Source organism: Tiliqua scincoides, chromosome 2, assembly GCF_035046505.1.
Source record: "Tiliqua scincoides isolate rTilSci1 chromosome 2, rTilSci1.hap2, whole genome shotgun sequence".
Lineage (NCBI taxonomy): Eukaryota > Metazoa > Chordata > Lepidosauria > Squamata > Scincidae > Tiliqua > Tiliqua scincoides.
In genome coordinates, this window is record NC_089822.1 from 271,130,999 (window position 1) to 271,154,662 (window position 23,664).

Sequence of the window (23,664 nt, forward strand, 5' to 3'; positions counted from 1 at the left end):
CAAATCCTGGCTGGCCTTGATCATCAGACTAGAATCGTGGCCACCTGCTTCCCTCCCTTCCAGCTCCAGGCCCTGCTCCCAGCCACAGCTCCCAGCATGACCCCCCTGGTCTGGCCCTGTGTCATTGGGGGGGGCAGGGTGGCTCAGGGTTTGGTTTGAGCAGCTGAGGCTCTCCCAACACCTCTGTAACTCCCCACCCAAAGTGCCTCACAGACCAGCCTTCCAGCCTGGAGGGGCGGGAGGGCAGCAGAGATCGCCTTGCAGCTGCAGGACATGACTTACCTGCTCCAACAGTAGGAGGAAGCCCAGGGAGGGGGGTCCCACACCAGGATTTGATCCGCCCCCCCCCAAATATTGTCTCATCATATTTGAGGCTGTTCTGCTGGTGGTCCTCTGGGGTTTGCTTTCTGGTCAGTTGCTTTGGGGCAGCTTTCTTGGAACCTCTAGTGAGAGGTGTTGACTGTTAGAAAGAAGCTCTCAAGTATTTTGGTGCCTGTTTTGGGAGAATCAAAGGCTGCACTTGGCAGGAAAACAACAGCACTTAGGGCTCTTCAGTCTAGAAGAGGGGTGCCCAAGCCCCGGCCAGGGGCCCATTCGTGGCCCTTGGGGACTCCCAATCTGGCCCCTGGGTAGCCCCTAGTCTCCAATGAGCCTGTGGCCCTCTGGAGACTTGCTGGAGTCTGCACTGGCCCAACGCAACTGCTCTCAGTGTGAGGGCGACTGTTCGACCTCCCACGTGAGCTGTTGGTCAAGGGCACTCTCCACTGCTTGCTGTTTCACGTCTGTGATGCAGCAGTGACAGTGAAGAAAAGGCTTTTATAGGCCTTGAGCTACTGCAAGACCTTCATTCATTCATTTAAGTTCCATCTCTAATGTTTTCATTTATGTAAATTTATTCAAATTTGAAAGATAAATTAATTCTTTTTTTCCTGGCCCCTGACACAGTGTCAGAGAATGATGTGGCCCTCTTGCCAAAAGTTTTGGACACCCTGGTCTTGAAAAAGGGGCATATGGGGGGGGGCGTTTGATTGAGATGTATAAAATGAAGCCTGGGATGGATAGAGGGATATTCTTTTCCTTCTTGCACAACACCAGAACCAGGGGATATCCACTAAAACCAGTGTTATTCAAACTGTGAGGCACGGCTCCTTAGGGAGGCGCCAGGAACTCAAAGGGGAAGTGTGGGGTGTCCTCTCCAAGCAATACAGTCATACCCCTGGGCAGAATATGAGCCCGTCTCTGCACTTTTTTTTAAAGCAGAAAACTATCCACACTTTCCTGGGAGTAAGCCCCATTGACTCTAATGGGACTTATTTCTGAGTAGACATGCATAGACTTGAGTTGTGTATCTCCTGTATAGGAGACAAATCAGCTTCCTAACCAAACCCTTATCAGCTCTAATATATTTTCATGGTCTCTTTTTGTTTTCTCCACCAGCTGCTGGAAAAATTTAATTTCATTAAATTAATAAAGGGTTCAATCCTATCTAAGGAGAATGGGAGAAATGACTAGTTGGATTGGGGTCCACAGGGGTGTGTGTGTGTGTGATGTTGGTCAGACTGGTTGTTCACAAAGTCCATTTGATAAAACAATCCTATTGGTATGCTTACAAAGTTTTAAAAAATGAGTCCTCCTGGACCAGACAAAATCTGCCTACTCCAGCATCCTGTCTCCAACAATGATCAGCAGCTGATCATTTATAAAGCATGTATATTGCTGTGTGTTAATAATATATTTTTAAGATCTGCATTTAATTAATGATATGATTTGTATTGGCAACCTTCAGTCTCGAAAGACTATGGTATCGCGCTCTGAAAGGTGGTTCTGGCACAGCGTCTAGTGTGGCTGAAAAGGCCAATCCGGGAGTGACAATCCCTTCCACACCGGGAGCAAGTGCAGTCTGTCTCCCTGGCTATGGGCCTTCCTTCTTTACCTCTTAGCCTCAGACTGTTGGCAAAGTGTCTCTTCAAACTGGGAAAGGCCATGCTGCACAGCCTGCCTCCAAGCGGGCCGCTCAGAGGCCAGGGTTTCCCACTTGTTGAGGTCCATCCCTAAGGCCTTCAGATCCCTCTTGCAGATGTCCTTGTATCGCAGTTGTGGTCTACCTGTAGGGTGCTTTCCTTGCACGAGTTCTCCATAGAGGAGATCCTTTGGGATCCGGCCATCATCCATTCTCACGACATGACCAAGCCAACGCAGGCGTCTCTGTTTCAGCAGTGAATACATGCTAGGGATTCCAGCACGTTCCAGGACTGTGTTGTTTGGAACTTTGTCCTGCCAGGTGATGCCGAGGATGCGTCGGAGGCAGCGCATGTGGAAAGCGCTCAGTTTCCTCTCCTGTTGTGAGCGAAGAGTCCATGACTCGCTGCAGTACAGAAGTGTACTCAGGACGCAAGCTCTGTAGACCTGGATCTTGGTATGTTCCGTCAGCTTCTTGTTGGACCAGACTCTCTTTGTGAGTCTGGAAAACGTGGTAGCTGCTTTACCGATGCGCTTGTTTAGCTCGGTATCGAGAGAATGAGTGTCGGAGATCGTTGAGCCAAGGTACACAAAGTCATGGACAACCTCCAGTTCATGCTCAGAGATTGTAATACAGGGAGGTGAGTCCACATCCTGAACCATGACCTGTGTTTTCTTCAGACTGATTGTCAGTCCAAAATCTTGGCAGGCCTTGCTAAAACGATCCATGAGCTGCTGGAGATCTTTGGCAGAGTGGGTAGTGACAGCTGCATCGTCGGCAAAGAGGAAGTCACGCAGACATTTCAGCTGGACTTTGGATTTTGCTCTCAGTCTGGAGAGGTTGAAGAGCTTTCCGTCTGATCTGGTCCAGAGATAGATGCCTTCTGTTGCAGTTCCAAAGGCCTGCTTCAGCAGGACAGCGAAGAAAATCCCAAACAAGGTTGGTGCAAGAACACAGCCCTGCTTCACTCCGCTTCGGATGTCAAAAGGGTCTGATGTGGAGCCATCGAAGACAACAGTGCCCTTCATGTCCTTGTGGAAAGATCTGATGATGCTGAGGAGCCTGGGTGGACATCCAATCTTGGGGAGAATCTTGAAGAGGCCGTCTCTGCTGACCAGGTCGAAAGCCTTTGTGAGATCTATGAAGGCTATAAAGAGTGGCTGTCGTTGTTTCCCTGCTGAAATCCATCATCCCACCTACTGTGGGAAGTGAAAGAATTTTGTCCCTGCAGCTCCAGTCATCAGCAGGACCTATCACTCTCATCAGTGCTTATGCACCGACTCTGTCGTCTCCAGCAGAAGCCAAAGACAAATTCTATGATGACCTGGCCACCACTGTCAAGAAAATCCCTGTAAAAGAGCCATTGTTCATCCTCGGCGATTTCAATGCTAGAGTTGGTGCTGATAACAGTTCATGGCCCACTTGCTTAGGTCAGTTTGGCACTGGGAGGATGAACGAAAATGGCCAACGCCTGCTAGAGTTTTGCTGTCATCACGGTCTCTGTGTCAGCAACACGTTCTTCAACACAAAGCCCCAACATAGAGTCTCTTGGAGACATCCAAGATCAAAGCACTGGCACCAGCTCGACCTGATCCTCACCAGACGCTCCAGCCTTCCCAGCATCAAGATCACACGCAGTTATCATGGTGCTGCCTGCGACACTGACCACTCCCTGGTGTGCAGCAGAGTGAAACTGCAAACAAAGCGACTGTATCACACGAAAAAGGAAGGAAGACCTCGCATTGATACCAGCAAGACCCGGGATCAGAGAAAAGTGGAGGAATTTGCACAAGCGCTTGAGGAATCTCTTCCAGGCCCGGCCGACGCAAACGCATCCAACAGATGGGAACATTTCAAGAATACCGTTTACAACACCGCCTTGTTCTGAACCTACGTTGTGCGGAAATAAAGAAGGCTGAGTTGAAAGATGGATTGGCAAGGAGAGCTGTATTCTTTGATCAAAGGTAGTTCCCCGCAGGGTGAGGGACTCATAAGAGAGCACAAGCAGTCCCATTATATAGTTCAGGTAGCATTGTACCCTATTTGCAGCCTAATTTCAGCGAGTACCCTCTCACTGGCACTTGTTCCAGCTTAGCCGGTTCTGACTGCTTTCTGCAGTCCTTGATTCTAACTAACTTGCATATTTCACGCAAACAGAGCTTGTTCCGGGCAGAATTGAGAATGTTGCATCCTGAGTTTGTCAAGGGGTCAAGATGGAGTCTGTCTGGTCAACAAGGCAGTCTCCTCCTTGCCATGCTTTTGGGTGGGGGTCAAGAGAAGACACCATGACTCAGCTGGAGGTAGTTTTGCTCAGAGCGCCTGTTTGAAGTTTGTATGTGGGGGGGGGAACCACCTGGGGGTGAGCTGGAGGAGGGCTTGGAAGTGGTTTCAGGGGTTCCCTGTACCCGGAGGTGCACCTGGAGGTGCCCACAGAGAGGGGGGGCTGTGCAGTGCTTTGATTTGGAACAAGCTGTGCTCCCCCCACCCTCCACATCCTGACATATGGGGTCAGAAGCTCCCTCTTCCACCCCCACTGCAGCCCCAGTTCTAATCTTCTCCCTCCCCCCTTTCCCCAACTTCTCTTTAGGAAAAAAGATTTTTTTGCAGGGTGGGGCAGTGATATGCTTGATACATTCCACTGGTGGAGCATTCATGGGTGGGGACGTGTGTAGGAGATTATCTGAAGTGAGTCTTTGAGAGAGGGGAGGGACAGGTGAGAAGCACATTCTCAGGGATCCACCTCCTGTGAGCACAAATGGCTTCTTGGGGAGGCCAAGTGTGTTGCAAAAGAGCAGCCTGGGAGCGGAGCCTGTCCCAAAATGGTGGCCTGTGCAATAAGTTGCTTGTTCTGGTGGTTTTTAAACACGCAGTGCTCCGTATTCTCTCTTGTTCCAAGGAAGGCAAAGCTGGAATCTCCACCTGGGTTGCCGGGGAGGAGGATGCCAGAAAGTAGTTCAGATTGCTGAGGCTGGGTGGGGGGGAGTGGTGGGAAGGCAGAATGCAAGTTCAGGACTGTGGTTGGTGCTTCCAGGGGCTCCAGCGTGGCCTTGTCCACTCACGTGTCAGTGAGCTGGTTCTTGCCTTGGGAGCCTTTGACAGTCTTCTCCCTTTGAGAATGGGCATCTCCTACTGCCCCCTCCCAGCTCTGCTGTGTGATATCTTGTGAGCACTGGCACTGATATCCTTGTGGGGGGTGGAGGTTCGACAGAAGCCCTGTAAGAAAACCAGACGCCCCACCCTCTGATTTTGGAATTGCCAGTTACCAATGGCAGTTGTCAGGGAAAGGGGGAGGAGAGAGAATCCCAGAGGAAAGCAGGCTGACCAAGGGGAGTAGCATATAGTGGTTACTGTGCACTTACCCCTTCCTGCCCCAGCTTCCTCTATCCTGGACCAGCAGCTGAACAGAGAAAAGCCTTGGCAGTTGTACCCACTGCCACCATCCCAGGCTACCAAGAGTGGGGTGCATATGGGCGAAAACTCTTCCCAGGAAAGCCCTGAACCCCAGGGGTTCTTATTTAAAACCAGACCCACAGTACCTTCTGCAGAGACAAAAGAAGTGACAACCACTGAATCACCTGTGGACACAGACCAGGCAGACCAAGGAGCAAAATGGAACTAATTTATTTAGAAGTCCAAAATGGAAAGAGAACTATACAAAATAGGGGGAGGAAGGGGGTAGTAAAAGTACCAACAGGCTGATCTAGATCCAAAGGGTAAAAATTGCAAGAGAAGAAATTCAGATTGGACATCAGGAAAAAATTCCTGACAGTGAGGGAGGTTCAGCAGTGGAACTGATTGCTGAGGGAGGGGGTGGACTCTCCTTCACTGGAGAGCTTCAAGCAGAGGCTTGACAAGCTGGAAATGCTCTAGGACAGTGTTTCTCAAACTGTGGGTCGGGACCCACTAGGTGGGTCACGAGACAATTTCAGGTGGGTCCCCATTCATTTCAATATTTTATTTTTAATATATTAGACTTGATGCTACCATGGTATGTGACTGCATTTGGGGAAATGTCATAGACCTATGCTTTTAACAAACTACTATGTATATTCTTTTAACAATGATAGTAAAGGAAAGTTACTCCTGTGTAAGTGTGGGTAGGACTGCAGCCTAGGATAGTTAAAAATTTTCCTGCTTGATGATGGCACTTCCAGTCATGACATCACTTCCAGTGGGTCCTGGTGCGAAATGTGTGAGAACCACTGCTCTAGGAGGATTTCCTTCTACTGGCAGAGGGTTGGACCAGGTGACCTTGTGGTTTCCAACTCTGATTCTATCTATGGTGGAAAATGCCTGAGCTGGGCTGGAAAGCACAAACTAGAGGTTTCACCAAATGGATGCAGTAGCCGGGAGTGCCCAGCAGGTGGAGCTGGGTTGTTGCTTAAAACTCTCACGCCGCAACCGACCCTGCTGCCTACCCCAACTGCCTTTTAAATGTGGGGAAGTTGCAGGTTGGCTGGAGGCACCGAGCTGACAAAGTGAAAAAAGTTCCTGGACACAATCTAGCTTGATGGTCCCTGACTTGAGCTGCTTCCACTGCCCAAGGGAGCCCCAATCCCTGCACCTGCAGGGTAGCAGGTAGATGCTCTTCCTAATGGATGGGTTGCTCAGTGACCGGCAGAGAAAAATCCCCAATTCCTGTGGGCTGGGAAATATAGAACTTTGTTGGGATGAAGTCATCCAGTGACTTGGCTGGAGCCTTCTGGCTTCTCCACCTCAGCTCTTCTGGTCCAAGGGCTGGGGTGGAGAAGCCAGATGGGCTCCAACCAAGTCCTTTGCTGACTTCATCCCAAGAAATGTGTTCTCCAGTGGGCAATGTAACCATGTGACCATGTAGGACAGCTGCCACAGGTAAGAAGGCAGAATTGGGGCTGCTCTGTCACCCCAACTGCCCATTTGCCACGAACGCTCTCCAGCAGGATCCCTCTGCCTGCATGGTTGATGCTCTTCCTGGCTCACAGATTGGCAACTCCAGATTGCCACTGATATGTGACATGCAGGACTCTGCCAGCCTCTCCAAGCTCCGTCTTCCCAAGTGGAGGGAGAGAGAGTCTCTTCAATAGGGCAAAGAAGGGTCATCTCTGTGTTGGGACCCACTAAGCATATATGTGGGGCCCAAGGCTCAGAGTCCGTAGAAACTGCACTGGGTAGTGTCACCTAATGAGTTTCAAGGTGTTTAACTCACCCACCTCCAAAGGAGCCACCTGTCTACAAGGGGCAGACAGTTGTTTTCGGGGCCTTCAATCCTCTCTGCACTTCCCTGGGAATAAGCCCCATTGAATACGCTGCCTGCCTAGCCACATGTAGGACTGCACTGCTACTGACCTCTGGCAGTTTGTTCCCCCACATTCTCCAGGCTCCTCTCTAGTAATATGAGAAATCACCCCTCCTAGGAGGGCACAGAACACAGCAGTTCTTGTTTATAACCACATTTCAATAGCAGTTGGGAATGAGCTGATGTGAAGATGCACATCACATTAGCCTTAGCCTGGGAAGGCAGCTCATCTGAGAGAAGGAAAACTCTGATCCCAAACCTCCACTGCCTTGTGGCTACATCCAGTTATGGAAAAGGCTTCAGGAGTCAACCTCGAGGCAAAATCCGGAGCCGGAGTCCCTGAGGCAGTTCATGGCTGAACACAGTCACGTTCTGGCAACTCCTGCGACGCCGCTGGAACCAACCGTATTGGCTTCTACTTTTCCATTGGACCATTTCAGCGACGTGGAGAGGGGGGATTTGCTGCATGGGTAACAGTCTAGCCTCCATATCTACTTTACCCAGGCTTCTCGCACTGGAGAGGACACTCTGTTCCAGAACACTATTCAGAGCGCGATACCATAGTCTTCCGAGACTGAAGGATGCCAACAAGAAGAAGATCCACTGAATTACCCATGAACGTAGACTAGGCATGCAAGGAGCTGAAATACAAGCAGTTTATTAATATATTTTTTTTAAACGCAAAGAAAAAGGAGCCAAATGGAGAAAGGGGCAGAGAGAGATGCAAGAAGTCAACTGGTGGAAAATCCCTGTGCTTGGCTGGATGGCTGCAATAACATGATGCCCACCAGAGGGAGCCCTTGAGCTACTTAAGAGCAAAGAGATTCCCTGAATGTGCCTGGCTAGAAAGAAAGGTCCTCTTGCTAACTCAGGGGTGCTGGCTGCCTACATTCCCTGGGGATCAGGGGGGTTTCCTTTCCACAGAGCAGCTGCTGGTCCCAACAGGAGACCTGACAAGATGTCACTAGGCAGCATAGCCCCATACTTAACCTTACAAAAAGAGGACTTGAGGATGGTCATGGGGTCACCTGACTGGATACGCCATCCCACTCCCTTACCTATATAGGTGGACTTGACTGTCCAGTCTGTGGGCACAGGCCAGTTTAAGAAGGAAGCTGGCCTTGGAGCAGCTCCCTTCTGCTGGCCTTGGGCAGATCAATCCACACACTTTTGCACATGTGGTTGCTTGGGAATGGTGCATCGCACAAAGAGCCTCAGAGGAGCTTCCAAAGGTCGTGGCTCCCGCGTCTGAGATGCCAGCAGCTGTAGCATTCTTGAGCTCTCTGGCAAGCTAGAACTGTCCAAAGAAAAGAGGGCAGAGGCAAAAAAATAGCAAAAATACCAGCACATTCATCACACTAGTAATGTGGAGTGGGGTGGAAAATGATCTCCTGCTGCATTTTTCTCTGGCAAAAATTTCCATTTTGAAAAGTACTAACTTTATGGTTGAATCTCCAGCAAATTCAGAAGGGGCTTTTTTTCCAATGGTTCTCTCAAAGGAGGGAACTTAAGGGAAGAGACTGAGATGTGCGGAGGTGCTTTTGCCTTCCTGGGGGAACCAGCCATTGGTGGGAGAGCCTGCACAGGCGGGTCTGAGTCAGGTTTGGATCCATCTGGCTGGGCTCTGACAAGGACTCAGCTCTTTCTGCAGAGAGTGACCCTGGAGGTGCCTCCAAGCTCCCCTTGAGAGAGAGCAGAACTCTGAGGGAGGTGGAAGGCAATGAAGGCATCGGCAACAACTGTCCGTTTCTTCATTTTCTTTCCTACAAATCTCCTGGAAGGGAGGGAGGGAGCCACGTGATGGTGTCTTGACTTGGCCCTTTGACAAGGATTCCCATAAAAAGCATCTCTACATGAAGTTTTGGATTTGTCTGAACAGAGCATTGAAGCCACACAAAAGGGGCTTCCCTGAGTGTTTTGTTCCTCTCTTATTTCAGCTCAAGTATTGTGGCTGTTGGGAAAACTGTGACCAGAGAGTTCTGCAGCACCTGACATTGACCAGGGCTCCCCTTCCAGTTTGCCTGACTAGAGCGACCAGTCCAGAGAGACTAGGTCAGATTAGAGTCTTGTGGAGGCACCTTCAGGAGGTGCTCTGGAAGGATGTCAAGGCACAGCCTTCCGGGTCACTGCTAAATGCTGGAGGCTCTTCAGGAATTCAGGGCCTGAGGAAAACACAGAGGAGAAGCGCTTGGACTGACTGCTGACCCTTGAGGGGGACACTCCTGTACCTCTGACCACTACACCACCCTGCCTTCAGTCCAGTTGGGGTCATCCTGGTCCACAGTTCAGCCCCTGCCCTAGACCAGCTCTGCCCTCTCTTGGAGAATCACCAGGGAATCCAGTTGGAGAGAAGTAAATGAATTTTAGTAGGTGCTAGACTAACAGAGGACTGGAGGAAAACCGTCAGAGGTCTGTCACTGCCCTGAGCCTTGTGGAATAGCAGGTCCCAGGTAGCTTCCAGGCTCCTTTCCCTCAATGAGGCCCCTTATCTGGGGGGCATCTGGCCAGGGGCTGCAGCTGGCTGCATCTTGCTGAGCTTCAGGGGGCTTCTGCCTTTGGCTTGGGATACTTCCCCTGTACAATATTCTTCTCAGGAGTAGGAACAGGATGGCTGAAGGGGGATGTGGCTCTTCAAACCCGTGACACACTCTGGTCTCTGTCTGAGCTGGACAAATGAACAGATCCGACTCCCAGAATTCCTTCTGGAATCCGAGCCCAGTGGGATGTGTTCATTCCAGGATCAATTGGTTGAAATTTCTTGCACTCTGGAGTAACAACAACAGAGCTGGAGGGGGGCAGGTTTGTAAAATATATATACTGAAAATAGTAACTTTAAAAAAATGCAATAGTGCAGTATTTATTTTACAGAGCAGTAGTTCCCAAACTGTGGGTCTGGGACCCACCAGTGGGTCCCCACCCAATTTTTGGTGGAATGCAAACCTGACATGGCAGATTAGGCTATGTGTATCAAGGGTTAAACAAGCTGCTGCTGCGGGTGCAATCCTACCCACACTTATCCAGGAGTAAGTCTAATTGACTATCATTGTTAAAAGCAAATACAGAGTAACCTGTTAAAAGTACAGATCTGTAACATTTCCCGAAATACAGTTGCACACCAGAGTAGCATCAAGTTTAATATATTAAAAATAAAATACTGAAATGAATGGTGACCCACCTGAAATTGGCTTGTGACCCACAGTTTGAGCAATACTGCTCTAAGAGCAGTGGTTCTCACACATTTAGCACTGGGACCCACTTTTTAGAATGAGAATCTGTCGGGATCCACCGGAAGTGACATCATCAAGCAGATCCATGGTAGCATCAAGTCTAATATATTAAAAATAAAATATTGAAATGAATGGGGACCCACCCGAAATTGGCTCGCCACCCACCTAGTGGGTCCTGACCCACAGTTTGAGAAAAACTGACATAGAGCATCATGAAGGGAGGAAAGAGTTTCATCTAACAAACAGATCTCGCAGTCAGTTTTCTTGCATTAGAGTCCTTTTTCAGAGCTGTTGACTCTGTTTGTTCCCATCTGTGTAACCATATGTCTTTTCATGGGAAGTGGAAAAGGACCATTGAGTGGGGAGAGGGTGTTTTTAGTGAGAACCTGCAGAGGGCCAAGTGTTCTCCCACCCTGCAGATCTCTGCAGCTGCATTTTGTGCAGAAAAAGAACAAGGGGAAAGTCTGTGAGAATAGTTAACATCAACAAACTCTACCTTCTATAAAGTTTATTGCTGTACACAGATCTACAGATTTCTATTTATCCATATCAAAAGTGGCAATCAAATAAAGCTGGCAAAAACAAAGTTTGTAGATCTCTGCAAGTTCTAAATAGATTTTTCACAACACTTAAAGTTTCATTAGATATGTCAGGCCTGGAGGCGTTGTGTGTGTGGGGGGGGGGAATGTGTCATTGGGATTTTTTAAAGTTTTAGAATGGGGGGGTTAATATTTCGAGGGAAAATGGAATAAAGCCTCAAGGAGAACTGTTCTAGAAGCGCTTCTGTTCCACAGAGCTCATGTTGTCCTATCCTAAACCAAGAGGGCTGCAGGTCTAGGAGGGGGGAAGAGAGATAATTGTGGGGAGGCAGAGGCGGAAAGCTGCTATAATATTTGAAGGGAATGGTGAAACAGGAAGTGGAAGTGGAGAAGCTTGTTTTGGTCTGTGCAAAATTCCAGGCCATGCAGTGAAAAATAAAAGCTGGGAATGGGAAGCTGCTGACCTTTCAGAAATGAGTCTGATTAGAGGAGGAAAATGGGGGTGGGGATGTTGCTTATTGTCTTGATGATGCCTGATGGGTGTTGTCTGGATAATTTTACTCTGTGATGCTGAGTGTGTCCCTGCTGGCTGACTGAGGCGGGGCACATCTCACCCTCATCTAAATGCGCCTTTAAGAGGAGTTTAAAACTGGACCTGCCTCTTCTGTCATCTGGAGCAGCTGCAGTGGAGGTGCATTTTTGGTTACTCCAGGAATGAAAGGAAAAGGCAGCAAATAAAGATCTGAAAGAAGTGTTGTTGGTGGAGCATCTCCTTCTCAAGACTGAGGATTCGTGCTGGTGAGCCTGTGTGTGGACACTGGTGCGGGGTCAGGTGTTGGGGGGGATGGCTTCTTAAGGGACGGTGGGCGGATGCAGCCTGTTTGTGTGTGAAAACCAGGAAGGTGCACGTGCGGGGTCCGTGCCTGTCCCTGATGCTGGAGCCAGGTGTGCCATGTGGGGCTTGAGTGGTGTAGCCTGTGGACACGCATGTGAGTGGGGAAAGGGGGGGTTGCAGCATCAGCAGGCAGACCGGCTTTTGTTGGTGTTACTTGTGTGAGGAAAGGGGTGCTTTTCATCCTGCAGGAAGACCCTCATAAGAACATAAGAAGAGCCCCACTGGATCAGGCCATAGGCCCATCTAGTCCAGCTTCCTGGATCTCACAGCGGCCCACCAAATGCCTCAGGGAGCACACCAGATAACAAGAGACCTCATCCTGGTGCCCTCCCTTGCATCTGGCCTTCTGACATAGCCCATTTCTAAAATCAGGAGGTTGCACATACACATCATGGCTTGTACCCCGTAATGGATTTTTCCTCCAGAAACTTGTCCAATCCCCTTTTAAAGGCGTCCAGGCCAGTCGCCATAACCACATGCTGTGGCAAGGAGTTCCACAGACCAACCACACGCTGAGTAAAGAAATATTTTCTTTTGTCTGTTCTAACTCTCCCAACACTCAATTTTAGTGGATGTCCCCTGGTTCTGGTATTAAGTGAGAGTGTAAAGAGCATCTCTCTATCCACTCTGTCCATCCCCTGCATAATTTTGTATGTCTCAATCATGTCCCCCCTCAGGCGTCTCTTTTCTAGACTGAAGAGGCCCAAACGCCGTAGCCTTTCCTCATAAGGAAGGTGCCCCAGCCCCGTAATCATCTTAGTCGCTCTCTTTTGCACCTTTTCCATTTCCACTATGTCTTTTTTGAGATGCGGCGACCAGAACTGGACACAGTACTCCAGGTGTGGCCTTACCATCGATTTGTACAACGGCATTATAATACTAGCCGTTTTGTTCTCAATACCCTTCCTAATGATCCCAAGTATAGAATTGGCCTTCTTCACTGCCGCCGCACGTTGGGTCGACACTTTCATCGACCTGTCCACCACCACCCCAAGATCTCTCTCCTGATCTGTCACAGACAGCTCAGAACCCATCAGCCTATATCTAAAGTTTTGATTTTTTGCCCCAATGTGCATGACTTTACACTTACTGACATCACTCTGTGTCCCTTGGTGCTCCCTTCTCCGCAACATCTAAAGCAGCACAACACATGAGCCACATGCCTGCTCACATCAGCAGCTGGCGAGCAGTGGAGATGCCAGTGTGATCGTGTGTGGGGAGTCCCCGATTAAATGCTACACGAAAGGGGAACATAAGAAGCAGTTCTGCATCTCTCATGACAATGCAAAGACCTGGGCCAGAAGAAGAGCCCTGCTGGATCAGGCCCAGGACCCATCTAGTCCAGCTTCCTGTATCTCACAGTGGCCCGCCAGATGCTCCAGGGAGCACAGAAGACCACAAGGCACCTGCATCTTGCAGCCACTCCTGTGCATCTGGCTTTTTATTTCCCCTCTCACCCTCCCCCCATTAAGACACCAGCCTGTGGCTTGGGTTTCACTTGGGCTGCCTTATTAAACACACACTTTATTATACATACCTCCCTACTGCTAGTCTTTACTTGGAGTTGGCTGGCGACCCTTTCCAAATGCAGGAGTTTGTGCAAGTGATCCTGCATTTACTGATGGACTGAGGACACATCATACCACAGCTTCTTTTTCACCCTACCTAGAAATGCTAGGATGACATCTAAGGGATGGGGAGGGAGTGACGTGTCAGGAAGACACAGCCATGCGCAAGAAACAGAAGCCCCTCTCTTTTCAGGGTACCAGCAGCAACTGAACTACAAGCATGCTGACGGCTCCTACGGCGCCTTCGGAGAAGACCGACTGGGGAGGAGTGAGCCAGGGAATAGCTGGTGAGATGGCCAAGGCTAGCTGGTGGCCTGGGGCTGAGAGGCCGTACAGCGCCGTGCTGGCCCCAGGAGCTGGGCTTGCATTCCTTGCAGAGGCTGCCTGGGGTCATCGCTAGTAATAGAGACCAGATTGGCCCCCATCCCCAAGCAGACCCAGGGGTGACCTTCCATGGAAGTGAAAGTCTTTTATTCCTGTGGGAGAAGAAAAGCTCTAGGTTGGGGGGTGCAAATTTTGCCCACCACCCCCTGAGCCTGGTGGCTCAGCCCCGTGAGGGACCCAGTCGTGCGGTGCAGGTTTCTTTCAGATGCAGGGAGCTTCTCCTTCTATGGCAGTGACCACTCCCTGTCTTGATTTGGGGGGCTTTGGCTTAGGAAGCAGAAGAGCTGGCGAGACAGGGGTGATGTTCTAATGTGGGTCTTGCAGGCTGACGGCTTTTGTGCTCAAGACCTTTCAAGGGATAGCACGCTACATCTTTGTGTCCGAGAACCACATCACAGAGGCCTGGACTGCGCTGGCCAGCAGGCAGAAGGAGAATGGCTGTTTCCAAGGCACTGGAACTCTCCGGAACAATGCCCTGCAGGTAGGCAGTGCAGGGCAGGGCAGAGGGAGGGAGGCCAAAGAGCACCAGAAAGAGAAGAATGAGCAGGGAGAGCTTTCTGGAAGTGTTGGTTGGGGCTCTGGTGTAGCTTGGAAATGTCCGGGCATAATGATCAGACCCTGTTTTGTGCACTGTTGCTTTTCCTGTCTGCTCTGAGACTTCAGGATGGGCTGAGCTATGCATGAAAAGGAAGAAAAAGAGAAAGAAATTGTCTCCACAGACAAGCGTCTCAATCAGCCACAGCAGTATTGCTCAGTGGTGTCCTTATGGAGGACCCCAAAGGTAGCGTTCTCTGAAGTGCTACCTGTTCCACGCGCAGGGCCAGCTAGGCAGGCGGAGAACAGGGGTCTCAATGCCTGGATGAGACGGTGGTGTAGGGAGGAGGGGTTTAGATTCCTTAGGCACTGGGGAACGTTTTGGGACAAGCGGGGCCTGTACAAGAGGGACGGGCTTCGCTTGAACCAAAACAGAACCAGACTGCTGCCGCGTAACATTAAAAAGGTGGCAGTGCAGCTTTTAAACTGATCCCTGGGGGAAGGCCGACAGGAGCCGAGGGGCATCCGGTTCGGGACTCCTCATCCCTCTGGGACAAGGATAGGGAGGTTAGAGAACAACAAGGTAAAGGCAGAGTAGGAGAGGAAATTGGGAATGGTAGCGTGATAGATGGTTTGGCACAATGAGAGGTTTCAGGGATAAAGGAGCTAATAAGCAGTCCATCCTGGGGCATTCCATGTACAAATACTTTTATGCGAATGCCCAAAGTCTCCAAGCAAAGATGGGAGAACTGGAATGTCTGGTGACAAGGGAAAATATTGACATAGTGGGCATAACGGAAACCTGATGGAATGCGGAGAATCAGTGGGATACCGCAATCCCGGGCTATAAACTCTACAGGAGGGACAGGCAGGGGCGTGTTGGAGGTGGGGTGGCCGTTTATGTTAAGGAAGGGATAGAATCCAGCAAAGTAGAGACTCAAGGAGGGTCCGACTCCACCACAGAATCACTGTGGATTAAATGAACAGGCTTGAGGAGCGATGCAATAGTGGGGGTGTGCTGTCGTCCTCCAGACCAGAAACCGGAAGGAGACCTTGAAAGGAAGCAGATCAGGGAGGTAACGAGGACAGACAGGGTTGTAATCATGGGGGGCTTCAACTATCCTCATATTGACCTGGTCAGTTCATGCTCTGGTGAAGAAAGAGATTCCCATCCGTCTGTCATCACAATCCCTTCCCCAGCAGAAGGTCCTTGAGGTCTCTGCTTCACTCAGTGCCATGAGCGCAGCCCAAGGCATTTTGGCTGCTCCCCACACATGGGGGGCCCCAGCAGTGGGGAGGCATCTGCATTTCCATGGTGCTCCAAGAGCCATTTGCCCAAAGGTCAGGCAGGGAGGTCCGTCTACATGCTGATCACTGGAGTAGACCAATGTGGGTGGGAGCTCCTGTTACCAAGGAAAAAGCAAGCCCTGAAAAGATGAGGTTGATGGAAAACGCAGAAACTTTCCTGGAGCTCCGGGAAACAGCAGAAAACCTCCCTGGCCTGTGATGCACTCATTGCCTCTGACTTGGTTTCCCCCGCAGGGTGGAGTTGATGAGGAGGTCGCTCTCACTGCCTACGTCACCATCGCTTTGCTGGAGGGCAGTCTGCCCATCTTTGTAAGTTCCCTTCTCTGCCTTCCCTGTCCACCATGGCAGCATTCAGGGGAGCTGGGGGGCAGGCCTGGGAATATTGCTCAAGGAGCTGGACAAAAAACAGACCACCTGGGGTGTGGTGGGGGGACATCAGCAGAGCAGCTGCCAGCCCAGATTCAGTTCCCGTCAGCTAAAACATTTTGCAAATTAATTAGGATGTGTCTTCCCTAAGGAAGCAAAGCGGAATGTCCTTCTGTCACAAAGTTGTCAGTCGTATTCCGCTAGTGGGTGGTTTTGGCTGCTCTGGAGCTAAAGCAACTATATATCTGCACGGCCTTGTGCCAGAATCTGTGGTGCATCCGTCGGCAAGTGGACTCCTGCCCTGGTGGGGAAGCTGAAAGGCAGGCAGGCAGGCAGCCTGCGTGCAGAACAGAGAGACGTTAACCGGAAGCAGGAAGTGTTCTGCTTGCTGCGTGTCTCCCTGGAGTGCAGGCTGCCTGCCTGCCTTTCACGCTCCTGTTTTAGCGTTCAGTAAAAGGAGGACACGCTTGCTTGGCGGCAGGGTCAGGAAAGCTCAACGAAGGTAATGGGCACAGGATCCCCAAGAGAACGGCAGATAACTGGACCCGTGAATGCCAGGATGGGGGCCAGCCTGTGTCGGTTTGCCAGAGAGAGGAGCCATCAGAAATTCTCCTACGATCCTCTGCTCTTTTGCAATTTGAATGAAATGAGTTGATCTGCTTCTCAGTTGAGCAAGCAAGAAGCAGGTCATTGTGGCTGGCATCCGCAGCAGTGGCAGACATGGGGCGAAAGGCACCCCAAGTCTATTGCCCCCTCAAACCTCGAGCCCCTTTCCACCTGCCTCTGATGCAGCCTGCACCAGGTGACCTCATGGAAGGGCTGGCAGTGTCCACCTGGCCTCATGTCAGGGGTGCATGAAGACACCGTCCATGCCGGCCACCATCGCCTGGCCAGCTTTTCCAGAACTGCCACCCTGACCTTTCCTGAGCCTCTGCTTTCTTCTCTCCCCAGAACTCAGTGGTCCGCAATGGTTTGTTCTGCTTGGAAACGGCGGCGCAGGCCAAAGACACCGATGTTTACAGCCGGGCCTTGCTGGCATATGCCTTTTCCCTGGCAGGGAAGGAGGACAAGAGAGAAGAGCTCCTGCGCACCCTGTTGGCAGAAGCTGTGAAAGAAGGTGAGGTGGGCGGAGATTCAGCCGCTTCCACCCCTTTGGCTCTTGGTGCTGTACCTGCCCAGGTACAGTCAGTTCTCCTTTAAAGAAGGGGTTGGGTTCCTGGAAAGCCCAGCGGATTCCGAATCTGCAGATGGGGAGTCATTGATCCTATGGGAACAGTGGGGTTGGGGGAGGGATAGCGAACCTGCCAGCCCCAGAGACCCTTGGAATGCAGCGGAGACCTTCAAAATGGTCATGGGAGGATGAGAGCCCAGTCCCATTCCATGCCTGCCTGCACTGAGCAGGGGGTTGGACTAGATGGTCTCTAGGGCCCATTCCAACTCGAACATTCTATTATTCTATTTGTTAGTAATAATATGGCCTTGAGCCTCTCTTGCACTATGTATGTTAAAGTGGATGGTTGATCGCGGGGAAGAATGCAGACAAACATAGTGAAGGCAGAAAGTGGTCTCTGTTGTTGTCGCGATGTGAGCTTGAGAAAGAGCCTCTTGAAGCCTGGTCCCTGGGTCCAAACGCTGACCCCGTCTTCTGTCTCCGCAGAGGACGGCTCCATCCACTGGCTGCGGTCCAAGAAGCAAGAAGAGGCGACCCACCGGCCCCTCTACCGGCCCCGGGCCCCTTCTGCAGAGGTGGAGTTGACTGCCTACGTGCTCCTTGCTCTCATCTCCAAACAGCCAGCACCATCCCAGGAGGAGCTGACTGCTTCATCTGGCATCGTCAAGTGGCTTAGCCAGCAGCAAAACCCCACAGGTGGATTTGCCTCCACTCAGGTAAGGTCCTTCAGGAACCAGCAGGAGGAATGTTGTGGTTTTGGAAGGAGAAGGCAGGGAGTGGCTCCTCGTGGCTGTTGCCTGGGCATCCCTTCCTGCTCCCCACTTTCTTTTTACCGAAAAGTACAAGCAGGCTGAGTGGAAAAGCCTGGACAGACACAAAGCACGGCTTGGCCAAATTTGGGGCAGCGTCTGGTGACTCCCGGCAGGTGGCACTGCTCAAGTACAAAGCACTCAGGGTGCAATCCCAACTTGGGCCTGGGCCGGCGCAAGTCACCTGCACCAGCCCAGGAGGGTCGCAAATGTACAATTAGGCACGTTTGCACCTCCTTGGGAGTCGGCAAGGCCGGCACAGAGACACGCCGGCCTGCAGAAGCTGGAACAAGCCTCCGCGCCGACAGAGGCACCGAGCCTTGTGTTGGCTCAGCTGGGCCGAAGCAAGGCTCTGAGGTAGGCAGGGGGAGCGGGGAGGAGGCGGGAGGGAGGCATTCCTGGGTGGGGGGAGGGTGGGCGGCTCCAGGGGCAGGCGGGGAGCGGGAGGTGGGGCTGAAATCCGGCAGTTATGCCAGATCCCAACCCCCGTTCCCAGGGAGAACAGAGCAGCTTCAAGCCGCTCTGCTCTCCTCAAACTTGTGCCGAGCAAGTTCGAGGAGACCCATAGGGGAAAGGGCACCTTTCCCAGAGGCAAGGGGGAAAGTTTTCCCCTTCCCTCTGGCTGAGCCGCTTTTGGCCCCTATCCTGCGTTGGAGACCACCCTTGCACCAGAGGGGGTGTAGCACCTGCGAAGCAAGGGCAACCTCTGGGATGGACAACCTCTGGGGTGGAGTGCCCAGGAGCGGTTGGGGCAGGCAAGAGATTTGACCCCATCACACTGCCAGGGGTACCTTTGGGGTATGTATTCTTGGGGCAGAAGTGGAAAGGGGGGATCAGGGTCAGCGGGAACCCTCCGAAAGATTCCCTCACCCTTTCACTGGTAAGGCAGCAGACATGTTTTTCTGTGGCTCTCCCGTGTCTGTCATCACACCTGCCGGTGAGGATAAGGCAGCAGGGCCCGGGCCTGTCCCACAAGAGGCTGCTGGCTGGGCCCAGTCCTCTCTGCAGACCAGGGCAGGTGTCAGTCATGGACCACAGTGATGGGCGTCAGGTCACTTGGGTTGTGGCGAGGGTGCCATGTGTTGATGTGGCTTCTAGGAGGGAACACGCCTGGCTCCCTCCCCTCCACCAGGAGAGGTCTGTCAGTAGAAGAGAGGCAGGTGCTGGGAAAGACCCCTCCTCACCCTGGTCTCTGCCGCAGGACACCGTGGTGGCGCTCCAGGGCCTCGCCTTGTACAGCAGCCTCACCTACCGCCCGAGCACGGCAGAGGCCACAGTGTCCCTCCGGTCTGGAGGCAACGTCCTGCGGCAGTTCCAGGTGGACAGCACCAACCGCTTGCTGCTTCAGTGCCAGGCTCTTCTCGCTGTGCCAGGTGACTACGGCCCAGAGGTGACAGGTGCCGGCTGTGTCTTCCTGCAGGTGAGTCTGGCCGGGGCACCTGGGAAAGGAAAGATGCCAGAGAGGTGGGCTCTCCACATTTTTAAAATCTTGGTATTTTTGAATAATACTATCGTGTTATACGTCATTCGACGTGTGAGTTCATGCAGAATACAATGACACAAACCACGTTGAAATATCTCTATCCTATCAAAAGTTATAGCGAAAACAGTTCAGTGGGGGCAGGGCAATGGCACATCGCCACGCCCACTGCCCAGGGCATCGCCCAACCACTGCACAGGAGGAGATCCGTCAAAGGGGGTGACACGCCAGCCTCTCGCACAACCCAGTGACGCCATTGTCTGAGTCCGTCTGGTTATCCTGCCACCAGTATCCACAGGGTCTGGATTCCAGCTGCACTGTGTTGGGCAAGGCAGTTGCTTGGCCCCCATGGCACCCTGTGGGCAGCACAGGCGGGTCTCCACTAGTGCAGTCCCATTCCCAGAGAGAGGTGCCCAGCTCAGCACGCCATTTCCTTTCCAGATCACCCTGATATACAGCATCCAGCCTCGCGAAGACGACACACATTTTGCGCTGGACGTGCGTACGGTTCCTGAGACCTGCACTGGAGCCAAGGCCCACAGAACCTTTGACGTCGCCATAAATGTCAGGTAATCCTATCACAGGCCAAAGTGGGGTGGGGAACTGTGTGACCTCCTGAATGTGGGGGCTGCAAGGGGGGGGCCTTCGTGCCAGGAGAGCTGGCCCACCCCCACCAGGGTCAGGAATTGTGCAGGTCCCATGGAAATCCACGCAGTGCTTTGAACTGGGGTTTTGATGCACAAGCCAGAGTGGGCCTTGGAAGGAAAGACGGGTGTCCTTAAACCTTTTGCAGGGGTGCTGCCCTTGCTCTACAACCCCTCCCTATGGAACAGGGTCTCCCAAATTGCCCCACATAGGACTTAAAAGCAGGTTCACAGCCTGGTGTGTTGTGGGGTGGCCGTTGGTGCAGAGTTCAGGGAGGTGACGTGGATTCCTTTCTCTTGGGGTCTCTCAGCTACACTGGCCAGCGCCCGGTCTCCAACATGGCCATCGTGGACATCAAGATGCTTTCAGGGTTTGTCCCAGTGAAGACGTCAGTGCGGAAGGTAACTAGCCCCCGTGTGTGCACAGCCTGCTCCAGGGAGGCTTCCAGGACTGCCCCTTCAAGTCCCTCAGTTCTGCCTCCAAAGCAGCCAGTCAGGGGCCTGTGTGAGAGATTCACAAGCAGGACCTGCAAGGGACAGCTGCCCCCTCATGTGTAGAGATAGACCACCTCTGCACAGAGAGGCTCCACTTGGCTGGCGTGGCTGAGAGATGCTGACTCTCCCATCATCCACTCCTTTCTCCGGACTTTGTAGAAAGTCATTGTTTCAAACAATGACCAGAACAGGGGCCTGAGGGTATCACTGCTCCATCATAACCAAGCTCCCTCCCTTTTGCCTCCCCCCCCCCAGCTGGAAGGGCATAATCAGGTCAAGAGGACCGAAGTGAACCTCAGCCACGTCCTGCTGTATTTGGAGCAGGTGAGTGAGAAGCGGGCACTGGCTGGGAAGGGGGGACAAGGGCTCCTTCTGGGTGCCAGTGAGGCGGGTCTCCTGAAGTTCTGTAACTGGAACCATGTGTGTGAGTCCCAGACACTTCTGTGGGGAAGCCACTGGTGCTCATGGAGACCACTGAGAGCTTCTGTGGAAGGAAGAAGCCAAGCCCCCATCCTCCCCTTGCAAAGTGGGGGCACCCCCTGGGGAGGCTGTGTCCATCTCTCCCAGTAACCAAACCCCCTCCAGCCCTGCTCAGTGGCTTCTTGCTTCAGAGGACTTAACTCTCAGCTGGGCACATGGCTGCCTCCATTGGCTGGATCAACAGATCTCACGTGAGCCCTGCTTTCTCCACAGGTGAGCAACGTGACCCAGAGCTTCTCTTTCATGGTGGAGCAGGACGTGCTAGTTCAGGGCCTGAAGCCTGCCCTGGTGAAAGTCTATGACTACTACGAAACAGGTGAGAAGGGGCTCCAGCACTGCAGGGCTGTTTTGCACTGAAGGTGCTCAAGCAAATCCTGCAGAAAGGCCACGGAGCATTTCGGGGGCAGCAGGCAGTGAGGGGGGCAGGCGGGGGGAGACACCAGACTCCACTGCCCTGACTACCCTTCCCTTCTTTCTCCACCAGATGAAAGTGCAGTGGCTGAGTACAGCGCCCCCTGCAGTACAGGTAAGGTATGAGCAGAGAGCGCCAACTCTCTTTCTGTGCCCAGCACTCACGCCTGTCTCCAGCCTGTTTTCTCCCCCTTGACTAGAAAAATGGTGGGATGATCTGCTTTGTAAAAATGCATTTTTCTGCCTAGAGAGAAATCATGGGATGCAAAACACACACACATTTCTTAGCCTTCCTATCCCACAGGACAGACACATTGCAAAGCAAAAAGAACGGAGTCCGTTAAGCTCCAGTTCATCCCTTCTCTGAAAGACCTTCCACCAGACATTGAGTTGCTTTCATGACTTGCATGGGAGGGCATAAGAGGAACCACAGTCACGGAAAATGGGAAGGCAGCTTCACCTGACTGGGTGAAAATGTTAGTGATGTCTGTTGCTCCTGACAGTGACAAGGCCCTGGGACCGAACTCGGGGGGTGAGGGGGTGGGGTGGGGTGCTGCATGTACTGCAGTATTGGGTCTCGTTTCTTCAGAAGCAGGAGCTGTGAAACTCAGAGGGGATGGGGGACCAAACTCCCCACCCAAGGGTGCTCAGAGTCCATACAGAGCTCAAATCACCAGTTCTGGTTTGGAGGAAATAGTACAGTGGTTAACATCTTTCAAAAAAACACACCCATTTGCTGTCCAACCTGGATGCACCTGCGCCTCAAACCCCCACGACCAGCATCATTGTTGCCCACAAGTACCAGGTGCTCCTCTGGGTCGCGTGTCCCTGGCAAACTCAGTGAAGACCTGGTCCTGCCACTGGGCAAGATAAACTGCTCCAGCCCAGGTGATGGATTTTGGAGCAGCACGAAAGGGCAGCACATCATCAGAACTCTGGCTTACAAAAAATGGGGGAGGCCACAGGGGAAAACTGGTTAAACATCCAGCTTCAGACACCAGCACGTCCTGGGCCACCTCTGTCTGACTGCTTAATGCTTAAGGAAGTGTTTCTGCTCTTCCCCCCCCCTTTGCAGAGGGCAGCAAACAGGGGAATGCGTGAAGAAAGAAGACCCATGGGGAGGCCCTGCTCGATCCTGCAATGCGAGTGAACAGGACGGCAGGGACACAACAGAGACTGGAGAGGAAAGTGTCTTCTTTTAGACACAGGCAACCAAACTGCTTCTGCTCCTTCCCAAACCCTCTGCTTGCTCCCACCACCCCGTCTGATGCGGCCCGAGGGGTGCATCTCCACCTGCTGTGGCTACACCCAAGTCTACAAGCTGGAATGCTGTGGAAGGACAGATGAGGCAGGCAGTGGGTGGGAAGGTCGAAACATCCCACTGTCTCATTTGTCAGCCAGGAGAGGCTTTTTCTGCGCCTTCCCCTTGCTGGGGTCAAATAAAATCAGTTCTGTTTCCCAGGCACGTCTCAAGTGTCAGCTGATAGAGGTGGATTCTGTTTCGGAACTGCAGGTCCTTCACTTTCTGTTTCATCTCCTCTGCTTTTTCCTGGCCCAAACCCAACACAGAGCAATGGCCGAGGCAAGCCCTGGTTGAGGGCGTCTTCGAACACACGTTGCCATCAATGAGCTGTAAGGCTGCACGTGGGTGGGGGAAGAAGGAGGAGGTGCTGGGGGGGCCAGATCCTCTCTTTGCTTTCCCCTGCAGTGCCCCCAGTGCACTGCCTTTCCTTGAGCCGGGTGCAAGAGACAGGAGTGGGTGCAGGCAGGCGAAACAGTGGGGAAAGCAGCAGGGGGAGAGGCCAGCAGCCCCCTGAGAGGCTTCTCAGGTCCAGTTCTTTTTTCCCAGCATCAGAGTTGGGGAGACACCTGTGTCCTAAGGCTGAAATCATCTGCACTCTTAGCTGGGTGTAAACCCCAATGAGCATAATGGAACTTACTTCAAAGTAGGCATGCCCAGGATTATGCCATGAGAAATGGTACTGCCACAGTGTTTTCCTCCCCCCCTTCTGTTTAGGACCGTTCTAGCACCCCAGAAATTTTGGTGATGCCTCCACCCCTGGATTCAGTGGCTACTGAATCAGCTGCAGCAGCCACGATCCTTTGTGGGGACGGGGT

The 23,664-nt window shown here is 52.2% G+C and overlaps 1 protein-coding gene across 1 annotated transcript; it reads left to right on the forward strand.

Moving 5' to 3' along the window:
- Positions 1 to 13,575: 13,575 nt before the first annotated feature.
- LOC136639210 (alpha-2-macroglobulin-like) lies at positions 13,576 to 22,647 on the forward strand. Its single transcript, XM_066613213.1, has 12 exons — positions 13,576 to 13,751; positions 14,173 to 14,329; positions 15,925 to 15,999; positions 17,008 to 17,173; positions 17,714 to 17,943; positions 19,238 to 19,456; positions 19,958 to 20,085; positions 20,472 to 20,562; positions 20,911 to 20,979; positions 21,349 to 21,451; positions 21,620 to 21,661; positions 22,622 to 22,647. Exons 1-12 carry the CDS (start codon positions 13,576 to 13,578, stop codon positions 22,645 to 22,647), a joined length of 1,482 nt encoding a protein of 493 aa, XP_066469310.1.
- The last annotated feature ends 1,017 nt before the right edge of the window (positions 22,648 to 23,664 follow it).